General features: G+C 50.8%; 1 protein-coding gene across 2 annotated transcripts; it reads left to right on the forward strand.

The window, feature by feature from the left end:
* The first annotated feature begins 771 nt into the window (after positions 1–771).
* Positions 772–15415, forward strand: CEACAM3 (CEA cell adhesion molecule 3). 2 transcript variants are annotated; one of them, XM_063701399.1, is made up of 7 exons: positions 772–835; positions 1683–2042; positions 12886–13003; positions 14038–14090; positions 14396–14427; positions 14905–14970; positions 15245–15415. In XM_063701399.1, the coding sequence occupies exons 1-7, from the start codon at positions 772–774 to the stop codon at positions 15308–15310; spliced, it is 759 nt and encodes a 252-aa protein (XP_063557469.1). In that variant the 3' UTR covers positions 15311–15415. The 2 variants fall into 2 exon arrangements, with proteins under 2 accessions (XP_063557469.1, XP_063557470.1); XM_063701400.1 differs by lacking the exons at positions 14038–14090; positions 15245–15415 and having other exon boundaries at positions 14905–14969.
* The last annotated feature ends 498 nt before the right edge of the window (positions 15416–15913 follow it).

Here is a 15913-nt window from a genome sequence, read left to right on the forward strand (position 1 = left end):
ATCCCTGCTAGGACAAGATGTTTTGTAAACTAAATTTATTTAGAAAAAAGGATGAAATATATAATAATAAAGGTGGTACAAGCTAGAGAGAAAATCATAAAGTCAGCCTAGAAATGTCTGGTGTCTGGATGACATAAAGCTACAGCACTGTGAAGCCTCATTCTCAGTTACTCGCAGGAAATTAGAGTCACATAACACTGCAGAAAGAACAACTCAGAATCTTAGATCCGGGCTTTAGCCCTAGATATGTCCATTTGTAGAACCCCAAACATCTCTGTGACCTCCTTGCTGGGAGTAAATCCAACCTTCCCAGACATGTGAGAACAGTAAGAAGACCCTGCACACACAAAGGAGTTTCTCTGTCACAGAGAAAATAACACCAGGTTCAGGGACCCCAGGGACTCTGCATGGTGCTGACAGACCCAAGGCCAAGGCATAGCAGAGGTCCACGCTGGGGAGGGAGGGTCATCCTGTTATGAAACAGGGATCCAAATAAGCCTTGCTTCTCAGAGCCTGGTCTGGGGAGCACAAATGTAGACAGAAGGGAGAAAGGAAGAAGAGAAAATGAGGCAAAACTGAGAGGGGAGGGGACAGAGAGGTGACCTGGGCAGAGCTTCACCCATGACCCTAGAAAGTGCTCCTGCCCTGGGAGGAGGCTCAGCATGGAAAGAGGAAGGACAGCAGAGCCTACAGTCACAGTAGCCCTGACTACAGCGTTCCTGGAGCCCAGGCTCTTTTCCACAGAGGAGGAAAGAGTAGGCAGCAGAGACCATGGGGCCCCCCTCAGCCTCTCCCCACAGAGAATGCATCCCCTGGCAGGGGCTTCTGCTCACAGGTGAGTGAAGGATTCCTGGGAGTGGGCAAGAGGAGGGATCACAGAGAATGGCTGGGGTCTCCTGGGGAGGATGGGGCTCTGATAGGGGAGAGAGGGCTTCTGCTGAAGCCTCAGGGGAGAGAACATCAGAGTGGGATACGGGTCACAACAAGACAATCACATTGAACTGGGATTGATAAGAGGGAGGAAAATCCATTGATCATGTTTTCCAAGTTAATCACTACTGGTCACTACAATTAGAAAATGATAAGAATAAGAATTACATCAGGGTGATACTTTAAATAAAAATATAACCAGGGCACTAAACCCTGTCCTTGACCACCAACCACAAGTTGCAAAATAACCACCACTCCTTAACTCATCCACGAGTATTTGCAATCAAATTTTAGGCACTGGCGTACAACAAATATCAGACAAGTCTCTGTGTTCAAAGAGCTTACACTCTTGCAGAGATGAAGATAGACACCCAAAGAGATCTAGAATGTGAGGTCAGGTGTTGGCAAGAGCCCTGGAGGGAACACAGCAGAAAAAGGTCAGAAAGGGAAGACCCAGGGTGTCTATGGGAGGTGTCAGGGGAGGGGTCTCCCAAGGATGCCCTAATGTGAGCAGGATCTGAGGGCAGTGGGGAGGGAGCCATGCAGACCCCTGGGGAAGGGGATTCCAAACAGGAAAATGCCAAGGTCAGAGGTGCTGAAGAAAGAAAGGTCACACTACTGACCTTGACCAAGTGGGACACACACACACTCTCCAAGGCTGAAGGGTGAAGAGACTCTCTCAGGACTCAGGGCCCCATCTTTCCATCCCAATACATGGGTCCCAATACTGACTGATGCTTTCTCCCTCCTAGCCTCACTTCTAAACTTCTGGAACCCGCCCACCAGTGCCCAGCTCACTATTGAATCCACGCCGTTCAATGTCGCAGAAGGAAAGGAGGTTCTTCTACTCGCCCACAGTCTGCCCCAGAATCGTATTGGCTACACCTGGTACAAAGGGGAAAGAGTGGATGGCAACAGTCTAATTGTAGGATATGCAGTAGGAATTCAACAAGCTACCCCAGGGCCCACATACAGTGGTCGGGAGACAATAAACCCCAATGCATCCCTGCTGATCCAGAACGTCACCCAGAATGACACAGGATTCTACACCCTACAAGTCATAAAGTCAGATCTTGTGAATGAAGAAGCAACCGGACAGTTCCATGTATACCGTGAGTATTTCCACATGACCTCTGGGTGTTGGGGGTTAGTTCTACTTCCCACATATGGGATTGTCAGGCCTGGGCTATGCCTGTGGCCCTCTCTGCATTACATCCTGTATCAGGGTTTGGACATTTAGTGCAGGACACACACGGGGAAGACAAACTTCCACAGATCAGAATTCCTTTCCTGCATCCAGACCCTGCAGACGCTCGCTGCAGAGGAAGGACAGTCTGATGGGGGGACTCAGCAGGGCGAGGTCAGTGTCAGACAAGCACCCCATGGTCTCCCCATGGACCTGACCCTGAGAAAGACCCTGGAGAACTGGATCAGGGCCTGGCCTGAGGGGTCCCCCTAGGATTCTCAGAGAGAAGCTCAACTCTTCCCAGAAATGAGCCCTTGTGCAAATCCCTGTCCCAGATTCCTGACTCCAGGTGACCCTGGGGACCCTAGGGATCCTGTGCCAGGGCTGAGTGAGGCCTCCTGGGCAGGGCTGACTGGGAGCAAGAATTTACCAGCTGTCTGAGGGTCGTGGCTCCTGGAGTTGGTCACCAGCCAGGGTCCAGCCCCAAGAACCTCTTCTGGGCAAGGACAGGGCCTCATCCTTCAACTGAGACTCAGCATGGAGTGAACAGATGGACAAGATTACTAGGGCACGAGCCCACTGCCCACGGGAACTTAGATGACTCCATGGGAAGTTCAGTATCCCCAGGGGGAGGAAAAGAAGAGAGAAGATGCTCCCAGCAGCTCCTTTTCCACAAGGGATCAGACTCAGGGACCTCTCTTTTGGAGGCAAATAAGCATAGATGCTGTTCATTTGGGCAGCTCCTCTACACACAGCTGAGGTCAAGTAATTGTAAATATTTTGAGTTAATTCACAAACAACCTCACAGCCAAATAGCACTTATCCTACTTATTGAAAAAAAATTGAGGAACAGGGAGACACAGTCACCGACTAGGGTCACACAAGTCAAAGGTGTCAGATTAGAGCCACGCGAGGTCTCTCTGCAGCCACAGCTGCCTCTTCTCCACCAGGGGATGGCTGGCGTTATTGTTAGACATCTGCAGACCTGAGACCGGTCCTAAGTTCTCTTTCCTTTTTCTTGGGCATCCACATCTCAGAGGGGTAGATTTTGGTCTGGAGAGTAAGGGGCAAATGGAAAATTAATCAATTTTTCCTGGTATAGTTTGGATGTTTATCCTCTCCAAATCTCATGTTGAAATGTGATCCCCAACGTTGGAGGTGAGGCCTGGTGGGAGGCGATCGGATCATGGGGGGCTGTTTCTCATGAGTGGCTCAGCACCATCCCCTTGGTGACAAGTCAGTTCTCACTTTGAGTGCACAGGAGATCTGGTTCTTTAAAAGTGTGTGGCACCTCCAAACTCTCTCTTGCTCCTGCTTTTGCCACATGACACCACCTGCTCCCCCTTCTCCTTCCACCATGATTGTAAGCTTGCTGGGTCTCACCAGAAGACGAGAAGACGCTGCTGCCATGCCTGTATAGCCTGCAGATCCCTGCATCAATTAAATCTCTTTTCTTTATAAATTACCCAGCCTCAGACATTTCCTTACAGTAACAAAAAATAGCCTATCACATTAGCCTAACCTAGAACTAAATCCCTTGTGTCAACAGAGTCAGTGCCAGGAATGTCCGGGCCTCCCTCTCATATGCGCACCACTGCCCTCACTTGACCTGAAATCCTGTGTTTCCTGATGTGTCAGTGTCACTCCCACAAGAGGATAAAACACTCCCCACTCACACCCTGCACCAGGGCAGGGCCCAGTGAGAGACACACACTCAGTAGTTCTCTGACAAAGGAGGGAAGGAATGAATGATGAATAATTCTTAAACTCTTCAGAGACCGGATCTTGGATGCAGAATCCTATAAGGTTCTGGCCACACATGTTTCCTGTCCCTCCAGGGGCCAGGATCCTTGTTGCATTCCTCTAACCCCTGCCCCTAAAGCCACCCCAAGAACCGCATCTCATGGGACTCTGGCACAGCTTATCTGTGGGAAGGTTTTCAGGTCTCCCTGGTCCTGGTTTGTGGGCGGCAGGCCACCCAGGCGCCGAGGCAAGAGACCGAGGACACGAGCTGTTCCAGTATAATAAAATATAAAAAAAGAATAGTTATACCAGATATAGATCTTAGATATGATTATATGTGAATATCATTAATCATTAGTTGGTAGCAATTACTCTTTTTTCCAGTATTATAATAATCCTCGCTCTATAATCATAACCTAGGAAAAGCCAGGCTATACAGAGACAGGAGCTGGGGAGACATAGTGAGAAGTGACCAGAAGACAAGAGTGCGAGCCTTCTGTTATGCCCAGACAGGGCCACCAGAAGGGCTCCTTGGTCTAGCGGTGACACCAGCGCCTGGGAAGACGCCCGTTGCCAGGCAGACCGAGGTCTAGCGGTAGCGTAACTGTCAAGGGAAAACACCCACTACTTGGCAGACTGGGAAAGGCAGTCTCCCTTTCCCTGGGGGAGTTTAGAGAAGACTCTCCTCCTCCACCTCTTGTGGAGGGCCTGACATCAGTCAGGTCCACCCACAGTTATCCAGAGGCCTAACCGTCTCCCTGTGATGCTGTGCTTCAGTGGTCACGCTCCTAGTCCGCCTTCATGTTCCATCCTGTACACCTGGCTCTGCCTTCTAGATAGCAGTAGTAAATTAGTGAAAGTACTAAAAGTCTCTGATATGCAGAAATAATGGCATAAGCTGTCTTTCTCTTTGTCTCCTCTCTCTCTCTGCCTCATCTGCCAGGCAGGGAAGGGCCCCCTGTCCAGTGGACACTTGACCCACGTGACCTTACCTATCACTGGAGATGACTCACACTCTTTACCCTCCCCCTTTTGCTTTGTATCCAATAAATAACAGCGCAGCCAGACATTCGGGGCCACTACCGGTCTCCGCGCATTGGTGGTAGTGATCCCCCGGGCCCAGCTGTCTTTTCTTTTATCTCTTTGTCTTGTGTCTTCATTTCTACACTCTCTTGTCTCCGCACACGGGGAGAGACCCACCGACCCTGTGGGGCTGGTCCCTACACTGGTTCTAGAATAACCAGGGGTCTCCTGGTTCCTGGGGTCTCTGAGGTCACTGTAGTCCCCACAGCTCACTGCGATGTAATCTCTGGCTATCTCTGTTCCCCCTTGTCCCTTATCTTCCTCCCCTTTCACACCAGTGAGGATGCCCCTGCCCTGCACAGCTTCCTCCACCTTTAGGTCTTGCCCAGGAACTCCCTCTAACAAGACTGGCTGTTCTGTTCCCTTCCCACTCACACTGTGGCCTGGCCCACCTCCGGGGCAATAAAAAAAGGCACAGAAATCAGCTGGATCAGAGCCCCTGCTAGGCTTCATCATGAGCCAGTGTCTCCAGGCCACCAGGAGAACGAGCTTCCACTGTGTCCCCACCCAGGGCTCTTTCCCTTCATGAGGCCAACATGTGGAAAAGGCCACAGGACAGGGACGAGTGACTCCTCCACCTACTCTTGTAATTTCCCAGCAGGTTTTTCCTGCCACTGCACAGACAAAACCAGTTCACTGAGACCACGATATTGCAGTCAAGAAAGAGTTTAATTAATGCTAAGTGAGCCAAACAGTAAGACAAGAGTTTATTATTACTTAAATCAGCCTCCCTGGAGGCTTGAGGTTAGAGTTTTTCATGGATAGTTTGATGGCAGGGGACTAGGGAATGGGGAAAGCTGATTGGTTGGGGATAAAATCATAGGGATGTGGCAACTGATCCTGGTGTGCTGAAACTGCCTCTGAGTGGGGGCCACAAGACCACTGAATCATGCATGGGTCACGGTCCAGGTGGAGTCAGTCAGTTGCCAGAATGCAAAAGTCTGAGAAACATCTCAAAAGACCAATCTCAGGTTCTACAATAGTGATATTATCTATGGGAGCAATTAGGGAAGTCACAAATCTTGTGACCCTCCCATAATGCTAATCTCGTAACGTTTCATTAGTTTACAAAGGCAATCCCTGACAAAGAGGGAGTTAGTTTTAGGGAGGGACTTTAATCATCCTTGCTTCAAAGTTAAACTATACACTGAATTTTTCCCGTGGCTAGCCTGGCTTGTGCCCAGGAATGAGCAAGGACAGCCACCCTGAGGCTAGAAGCCAGATGAAGTCAGCCATGCTAGCTTACTCTCGCCATCTTAATCTTTGCAAAAGTGGTTTCACTCTCTACAATGACTCACCAGGGGTCAGAGGCAAGAGGAGAGGTCTGCAGTCCCCAAAGCTCATGGTTCATTTCACCCATTTCCCTCCCGACTCCACCCTCATTCAGCTATGGGGCTCCCATCCTCCAGTCGTTCCCTAGAGACTTCTGGTGTCCAATTTGGCATGTAAGAAGCTTGAAATCTGTCACTCAGTTATAACAACAAGTATAAAACTGAACAAACTGAAAAATCAACAACTCTTTTAGATCCCTCAGAGAAGCTAGGCCTCGGTGTTAACTGCCCCGCATATTGGAGAGACCGACAGGCAAAGATGGAGCAGCACACCTCACCTGGGCAGAAGCCCAGGGACAGAAACCCTGCAGAACCAGCGCTGGGGTCGGAAATCTGAACTGTAACTGACAAATTGCTGGAGGCTCAGCGTAGACAAGCCCCAGAGTTAAACTAAACACTCCAGGGGAGGGATCAATCTTGGGGCTGGGACAAGGAGGGACTCTTTTGTGAGTCTCAACTCCTAGAGCTACCAGATTCTCATAGTGAATAGGCAACAAAGTTCCCCTCCTCCTTCCTGAAGCGGGAGGGGGAAAGGAACTATTTGGAAAGATCTCCGTGAATTCTATTCTTCTTAGCAACAGCTGCCTTTAAGAGAAACTTTTACCAGAGCCTGACCTGCTGGGGTTTTATGGGAGCCTAACTGGCCTGGCAGTGGGTAAATGTCCAACTCCAGCCCCCTGCAGCCATCATGTCCCACCGAAGGGGGCAAAAATACAGAGAGTCACTTATGAAGTTCACAGCCCAGGCTGCAGACCTCATCCAGGACCACAGAACCCTTCCCTCCCCACACTCACCACAGCATCACTGAACACCTGCTCACCCAAGTTCCTTTTACCCAGAATATCATGTCTGGCTTTCAATAAAATTGCACAAGACAGACTAAGGCAAAAACAAAAAAAATGCAATTTGAAACTCAGAACAACAATCAGAACCAGACTTAGATGTGGCAGGGATGTTGAAATTAGCAGAACAGGAATTTAAAACAACTCTGGTTAATACAGTAAAGGTTATGATGGAAAAAGTAGACCCCATGCAGGAACAAATGGATGATGTAAGCAGAGAGATCAATATTCTAAGACAGAACGAAAAGAAATGCTAGAGATAAAAAAAGAAACCCTCCTGTAAGATACATGAAGAATGCCCTCAATGGGCTTACTGGTAGCCTGGACACAGCTGAGGAAAGAATCTCTAGCTTGAGGGTGTGTCAGTAGAAACTTCCAAAACTGAACAGCAAAGTTTTGTGTCTGTGTGTGTGTTGTTGTATTTTTTTTTTTTTTTTTTTGAGACGGAGTCTCGCTCTGTACCCCAGGCTGGAGTGAAGCGATGCTATCTCAGCTCACTGCAAGCTCCGCCTCCTGGGTTCACGCCATTCTCCTGCCTCAGCCTCCCAAATAGCTGGGACCACAGGCACCTGCCACCATGCCCAGCTAATTTTTTGTATTTTTAGTAGAGACGGAGTTTCACCATGTTATCCAGGATGGTCTCGATCTCCCAACCTCATGATCCACCCGCCTTGGCCTCCCAAAGTGCTGGGATTACAGGCATGAGCCACCACGCCCAGCCTGAAACAGCAAAGTTTTAAAAGAGTGGGAAAAGGCCGGGCGTGGTTGTTCATGCTTGTAATCCCTGCACTTTGGGAGGCTGAGGCGGGTGGATCACCTGAGGTCAGGAGTTCGAGACCAGCCTGGCCAACATGATGATACCCTGTCTCCACTAAAAATACAAAAAATTAGCCAGGCATGATGACAGATGCCTATAATCCCAGCTACTCAGGAGGCTGAGGCAGGAGAATTGCTTGAACCTGGGAGGTAGAGGTTGCAGTGAGCCAAGATAGCACGATTTCACTCCAGCCTGGGCAACAAGAGCAAAACTCTGCCTCAAAAAAAAAAAAAAGAGTGGGGAAAAAAGTGGAAAAGCATATTCAACTTCACATTCAATATTCTGTATTGACAATGGCATATTTTATATTTTCTAAAAGCTGTAACATACATGTAATGGGAATACTGGTGGTTCCTGGGACCAGGTGGAGCTGGCCAGCCCTGTGCTGTCTGATGGGCCCACTGCCTGTTCCACACACACCTGTGTCCCTCGTGATGATGCCATTATCATAAGATGGGGTCTTCGGGTGGGGAGATGCACAAGCCACCGGCATCTCACTTAGACTCTGCCCAATTCGGGCTAATTTAATCAAATTCTAGTTGTGTTTCCTGAGGCCTAAAGAAAAGGAGGAAGGTGTTTCATATGGCTGTTTAGGCCCCTTCCTATTTTGCCTAACTCTGCACAGGAAATTGAGGTGAGGGCTCTTTTGACATTTACTGACATATACACATCACATCTCCTAATTTGGTATTTTTCTTCTCTGTGTATTATTGAGACATCTCAGACTTTCCCTCTGACCAGTTCTGTCTTCCTAACAGGACTCACAATTCTCTCTCTACCCAGAGAGTCACTGATTTCAAACCAAAGTCAGCATCTTCTTTGAGCTTAACATGATTATGCTGGTCTTCAGCATTTAGCAGACCTAAACCTTATTATGTTATCAAGAGAAATGCTACAGCAACCAATTGACCTCAGACCTTTCGACCATTAATAATAATTTCCACTGATAGAAAAAAAATTAATTTCCCCCAAATTTCTTTTTTTTTTTTCACTATAGTGAGATCATAACTCCTTTGTCTAAACTCCTGACAAATTTTTAAGGGCAAAATGGACTATTACAGATGGGGAATCCCAAATCCAAAAATCCAAACTGCAAAATGTGCCAATATCCAAAATTTTTTGACCACTGGCATGATGTTCAAAGCAAATGCTCACTGGAGCATTTTGAAATTTTAGATTTTCAGATTTGGGATGCTAAACCGATACTTGTAATACAAATATTCCAAAATAAAAAATAATTAGAAATCCAAAACACTTTTGCTCTTATGCATAAGAGATACTCAAACTCTATTAATTATAGACACCAAGCTGTAGAGCAGATCTCTAGAACCTCCATATTTTGCATAATTGAAACTGCACACCCAAGGAACAACTCCCTGCCAGCCCTTGGAAATCACCACTCTGCTCTTTTATTCTTTTTTCTTCTTCTTCTTCTTCTTTTTAGATAGAGTTTTACTCTTGTCACCCAGGCTGGAGTGCAATGGTGTGATCTTGGCTCATTGCAACCTCCACCTCCCAGGTTCAAGCAATTCTCCCTAGCCTTCTTAAGTAGCTGGGATTAGAGGCATGCCACCACACCTGGCTAATTTTTGTATTTTTAGTAGAGACGGGGTTTCACCATGTTGGCCAGGCTGGTCTGGAACTACCGACCTCAGGTGATCCGCCCGCCTCAGCATCCCAAAATGCTGGGATTACAGGCATGAGCCACCGCACCCGGTCTGCATTCTACTCTCTGATTCCATGAGTTTGACTACTCTAGGGACCTCGTATTCGTGGAACCGTACAGTAGTTGTCCTTGTACGACTGACTTCTTTCACTTAACATAATCTCCAATGGGAGAAAATATTTGCAAAGATTCTTCCCAAATGTCTCTCTCATATCCATCAAACACACAGAGTCCATGAGGACCAGATTGCCAGCAGCTTCATGCTCCCTCTTTCCACCAGTCAGTTCTGCATTTGCAAGCATTCATATGTATTTCTTATTAAGTTCCACAGAGTCCTCACCTGCCCTCTGCAGGAGGAGAAAACACATTAAGGACTGAGGACAGAGAACATGGTTCTGCTCCAAAGCCACCAGCTCCTGCATGTCCCCTCCCTCTTTCTAAGTTGGTATTCTACTCTTCCTGTTGTTGTTGTTGTTGTTGTTGTTGTTGTTGTTGTTGTTGTTGTTGTTTGTTGTTTGTTGTTGTTACGGAGTCTTGCTCTGTCACTCAGGCTGGAGTGCAGTCGTGTAATCTCGGCTCACTACAACCTCTGCCTCCCAGGTTCAAGTGATTCTCCTTCCTCAGCCTCCCGAGTAGCTGGAATTACAGGCATGCTCCACCACACCCAGCTAATTTTTGTATTTTTAGTAGAGACTGGGTTTTTCGCCCTGTTGGTCAGGCTGGTCTTGAACTCCTGACCTCAGGTGATCTGCCCACCTCGGCCTCCCCAAGTGCTGGGATTACAGGTGTGAGCCACCGCACCCGGCCTTCTACTATACCTTTTATTGACTCACTGTCTCATGTCAGTCACCATGATATACCTGGAAAGAATAACCTCACCTTGTAATTCTGAGACCTCAGCACCAGCATGTTCCAGGTGAGGACCCCAAGGTCAGCCAGGCAGTCAGCCATCAGGGAAGGAACAGGAGAGGTGCCAGGGGATGTGACTCCTGGTCCTGTGTCTGTCCAACACCCAATGCTGCTGCTTAATTCACAGTTGAGAAAGTCTTTGCTTCTTTCACAGGCAGGCAGCCTCACAGTCTCTGAGCCCTCAGATGGTCATGCATCTGTCTGTGACACACACATCTGTCTTCGTCTTTTTTTGTTTGTGTGTTTGTTTGTTTGTTTGCTTGTTTGTTTTGAGAGACAGAGTCTCACTCTGTCGCCCAGGCTGGAGTGCAGTGGTGCGATCTCGGCTCACTGCAAGCTCTGCCTCCCAGGTTCACACCATTCTCCTGCCTCAGCCTCCCAAGTAGCTGGGACTACAGGCGCCTGCCACCATGCCTGGCTAATTTTTTGTATTTTTTAGTAGAGACGGGGTTTCACCGTGTTAGCCAGGATGGTCTCGATCTCGTGACCTCATGATCCGCCCGCCTCGGCCTCCCAAAGTGCTGGGATTACAGGCGTGAGCCACCGCACCCGGCCCTGTCTTGGTCTTTTAAGGAGTGGAGTTGGCCAAAGAATAGGAGATGTTGATTCTGATTAAAATATGCCTGTGGAGGAATCACAGGTGCCACACAGGGCAATCTTCTCTCTGTTTTCTGCACAGCGGAGCTGCCCAAGCCCTCCATCTCCAGCAACAACTCCAACCCCAAGGAGGACAAGGATGCTGTGGCCTTCACCTGTGAACCTGAGATTCACAGCACAACCTGCCTGTAGTGGGTAAATGGTCAGAGCCTCCCAGTCAGTTCCAGGCTGCAGCTGTCCAATGACAAGAGGACCCTCACTCTACTCAGTGTCACAAGGAATGACACAGGACCCTATGAGTGTGAAATACCGAACCCAGTGGGTGCCAGCTACAGTGACCCAGTCATGCTGAATGTCCTCTGTATCTTCTGTTCCTCTGTGGCCCAGGCTTCCAGCCCAAATCCACACAGCCAGAGGCCAGGCCTCTCAGTCCCTCTCAAGTCCAGGGACTCAGACTCTCACCCAGGCTGGCCATCACTTCCTGTCCCAAGCAAACCTGGGCAGACCCAGCCTTGACCAAAAATAGGAGGGGAGAGGCTGCTCCTGTCCTGGGAGGCTCAGGGTCCACAGCCTGTGATGGGAGAAACAGGTGAATATCTCAGACCCAGACTCAGTGGACAGATTGGGTTTCGTTAGGACTTCAAGGTTGTGACTTGGCTCACAGGGACACTGTGGCTCTTCCACAGACCAGGAGCTTCCCCTTCCCTTTGATGATATCATCTATGACTTTATTCTCGCTGCTCCAGATGGACCGGGCATTCCCACCATTTCCCCCCCAGACTCCTATTACCATCCAGGGGCAAATCTCAATCTCTCCTGCCACATGGCCTCTAACCCACCTGCACAGTACTCCTGGTTTGTCAGTGGAATGCTCCAGCAACACACACAAAAGCTCTTTATCCCCAACATCACAGTGGATAATAGTGGATCCTATGCTTGCCTCACCCATAACTCAGCCACTGGCCTCAGTACAATCACAGTCAAGACAATCACAGTTTCTGCTAAGTGGATCCCTGGAGCATAGGCCCTGAGCCCTGGGTAAAGCCACTCAGTTTTCTGAAAGAGCCTAGAAGTTTATTTCCCAGCCCGTGTCTTGGACACAAGCAAATCCCAAACTCTACCCTGAGCCCTCTCTCCATCTCTGCAGGACCCCTCCTCCCCTTGTTGTTCTGATTTCTCACAGCTGACCTTGGGGCCAGCCTGGAATGTTGTACAAATTTTGTTTGATCACTTACAAGTTCTGTGACCTTCCTTGACTTACTGAGGTGCTTTAAGTCTCAGATTCTAACTCTGAGCTGGGGATGATGCCCCCTCTCCCTCAAGGTGATGTAAGGATGAGATGAGTTGTAGGTAGGTTGGTGCCCACTGGAACTGGCACATGGAAGGCCCCTGAAAACAGTCAATGAACATCATCCCTGCTTATCAGCATTGAGTTGATGGCAAGGGCCTGCCCTTTGTGAGTGTCATGGGATGGAAAAGGAGAAACAGAGGGAAGAGGCATGATGCGAGAGGAAGGAGGGACTAAAAGGCACATGAGCAGGATGAGGTGCAGGCACCTCTGGGAGAATGTATGAGTTGGTGCCGCGCAGTGTGTCAAGCCTGCAGAAAATGGTGCCACCATGGAAAGCAAGGGAATCCGTGATGAGGACAACACAAGAGACTACACTCAGGCCCCATGGCATCTCCTTCTTCCCTGACTGCACACCTTCCCTGCAAGGCCCCTGTGGTTTCCTCTGGGATAGACTTGGGCCTCTATCCCCTTTGCCTTCTTCTTTCTGCAGAAGAAAATGCCCCAGGCCTTCCTGTGGGGGCCGTCGCCGGCATCGTGACCGGGGTCCTGGTCGGAGTGGCGCTGGTGGCCGCCCTGGTGTGTTTCCTGCTCCTTGCCAAAACTGGAAGGTACCACAGCTTTTTCCCATCCTTCTCCCACCCCCTAGGCTGACTCCAGGCCAAAAGAAAGGAGACCTTGTCCTGTATTCAGGGCCAGGCTCTCCACGGCCTCCCAAGTCCCCAGGGATCCTTCCCTCTTATTCCACGGCTCCTCCCTCATCAGCTCCTGACCCTGGGTTGCTGCCTCAACAGCTTCCTCCTCTGTGAATTCGGCCCAATTAAGGCCCCGCCCCTGAGTGTGGCACTAGTTCCCTCACACAGCAAAGCCACAGCTGCCTGGAGGGAGGGAGAGAAAGAGGGAGGGAAGTAGGGAGGGAGGGAGGGAGGGCGTGCTCTGTACTTGGTACCTCCCATTGTTCATTGAATCCATCCACACAGTGAGGGGGATTTGCAGGCTCCGGATCCTGGGCACCGTCACACAATGGGGAGTGGACCAGCCTGGACAGGCTGGGTGGGGTCAGTGCCCCCCATGGCTGATGTGGTAACCATAGGCCCTGAGGTGTGAGATGGGAGAACCTGGGCCTCAGAACAGCATGTCCTGGAGCGTCCTTTGTGTCTCTTGCCAAGGGGTTGAGAGAGAGGACAAGGACACTGTCCCATTTCAGTATCACCAGCCCTGAGTGCAGGGTCTGGCCACAGCAGGGACACTGAGTTCCAGGAGAATCCAAGACACTTGCGGTCCCCTCCGTGTCCTGCACACGTGGCCCTGCTTTCCCTCTGGGGACTTGACCCTTCCTCTCAGGCAAACCCTCATGGTCTGTTTCCTTCCTTGGGTCCTTAGTCCCTTTCCTGGGTCCCTGGGTCAATGTTCTCCTGGCCCAGCATCTGCCTGAGGGTCCTTCCCCTCTGCTCAGGACAGATGTGGCTTCCTAAAGCCTTTCCTCAACTCCCCTCTGCTGGGCTCCCCCTAACACAAACCTGAGGGAGACAGGAGGTCTCCATGCCCATCCTTGAAAATGGGGTTCCCTTCTTGTTCCCTGTTCGAACTCCAAAGTTGTGGCTTTTAACCTGGCACCCTCCCAAATGACCCTGACCTTTCCTAGAACCAGCATCCAGCGTGACCTCAAGGAGCAGCAGCCCCAAGCCCTTGCCCCTGGTGAGTGTCCTCTCAGCCCAGGTGTGGCTGGGAACCCCTAGGACAGCCCCAAAGTGTCCGCTTCTGCCGGTCACTGCCAGGCAGACTCTGATCCTTTCCCGGGGGCTGCAAGGAGGATCTCATAAAACATCACACAGGGGACCCCAACTGGTTGGGTCAGGCCTCACCTGTGGGCTCTGGGTCATGGGTCACCTCCCCAACCTCAGCTGCTCAGGTATCTTAGAGCTGAGGACCCCCTACGCCTTCCTGGAGAGGGGATAAGGCTCTCCTCCCACCCTGCTGCTCACTCCTGTCTCTGTTTCCAGGCCGTGGTCCCTCCCACAGCTCTGCCTTCTCGGTAAGCCTGTCCCCTTCCAGCCCCTTTCTACTGGGGTCCCAGCTGTGCAGGCTCTGGGCAGAGGGACCATCAGCCCCCCAGCACAGAACAGACCCACCTTCCCCCAAAACACACAGGACAAGGCTAGCCCTGCCCTGGCCAGGAGCTGGGCCTCCCTACAGGGTCAGGACCACCCACGCCCTGTGCTGACCCCTCCCCGGGACCCTCCATCACCTGAGGAGACCCCTGGAGTGCAGCAGGTGCAGAGTGGACACTGGGACCATCAGTCAGGGGCCCACATTAACAAGGGTGCAGGGTGGGCCCAGCCAGGAAAAGGGTCAGGGTGCTGTGTCCACACTGGGAGGCTGAGCTCAGGGGCAGAGCTGGTCACTCCTGAGGGGAAATGACCAGAAGTAGACACAGAGAAGTAAATCCTGGCCAATCGGAGACAGGAAACTTCCAGGCTGGGCCTCCATGACCCTCCCTCCCTGTCCACAGATGTCCCCTCTCTCCACTGCCCAGGCCCCCCTACCCAACCCCAGGACAGCAGCTTCCATCTATGAGGTAAGTGTGGGCCATGGATGTTCTGGTCCCACAGGCCCCAGGGGACCCAGGATCTTCCCCTACTGGCATCGGCTGAGCTCTGAGATTCAGGAAACTGCTGTGAAAATAAGAACGGGGGTGGCGAGCAGAGGAGGGAGGGGCTTGGGAGCAGGAACCCCCTGAGCACAGCCAGGTTCAGCCCCAGAGCAGCCCTGGATGGGCCCAGAGCCTGGGAGACGCCACACCCTGTTCTGAGGAGACTACAGGGGTCCAGGCCTCTTCTCTGTTTTTACAGGAATTGCTAAAACATGACACAAACATTTACTGCCGGATGGACCACAAAGCAGAAGTGGCTTCTTAGCTTCCTCCAGGAGCTGCTCCTGTGGGTTGATGGAGAGTCCCCAAGGCCCCCAGCCCTGGGGATGGCGAAGGACAAGAAGCCTGAGCCAGAGAACCAGCTATGAGTCCTGAGAAGACACTGGGGTCTGGGGACAGGGAGGGATGGGGGTCCCTGATGAATATCTGGAGACCTCGACAGGCTGCCCTAGGCCCTGGGTGGGTCAGGACAAAGGCCTCTCATCACCGCAGAAAGCGGGGGCTTGCAGGGAAAGTGAATGGGCCTGTGGCTCACCTGGGGTCACTTGGAAAGGATCTGAATAAAGGGGACCCTTCCTCTCATTAGCTGTTTTTCTGCTAGTGGGAACTTAGCAAAAATTCGCCTGAAACTCCATATCCATTCTCTGTTGGGTCACACAAGGAAAATGTCATCTCCAACTTATTTCAACCCCAGTCTCTCTTCCCTGGGAGGCAGAAATAGGGGGTTGGGAGCCAGGCTGGGGTGGACCCTACACAGGAAAGGGTGGGATTCACAGGAGCCCTGCCCAGCCAGCAGAGCGCTCGGCTGTGTTCATACTGCCCCAGGGACCCACGGTGCCTAGCCCTGGCCACTGGGTTTCTTCTCTGT

Source organism: Gorilla gorilla, chromosome 20 (assembly GCF_029281585.2).
Source record: "Gorilla gorilla gorilla isolate KB3781 chromosome 20, NHGRI_mGorGor1-v2.1_pri, whole genome shotgun sequence".
NCBI classification, from domain to species: domain Eukaryota; kingdom Metazoa; phylum Chordata; class Mammalia; order Primates; family Hominidae; genus Gorilla; species Gorilla gorilla.

Coding starts and splice junctions, on each gene's coding strand:
- CEACAM3 (XM_063701399.1), top strand. CDS start 772: ATGGGGCCCCCCTCAGCCTCTCCCCACAGAGAATGCATCCCCTGGCAG. Junction 2,043..12,885: donor CGGACAGTTCCATGTATACC/GTGAGTATTTCC, acceptor TTCTTTCTGCAG/AAGAAAATGCCCCAGGCCTT. Junction 14,971..15,244: donor CAGCAGCTTCCATCTATGAG/GTAAGTGTGGGC, acceptor CTGTTTTTACAG/GAATTGCTAAAACATGACAC.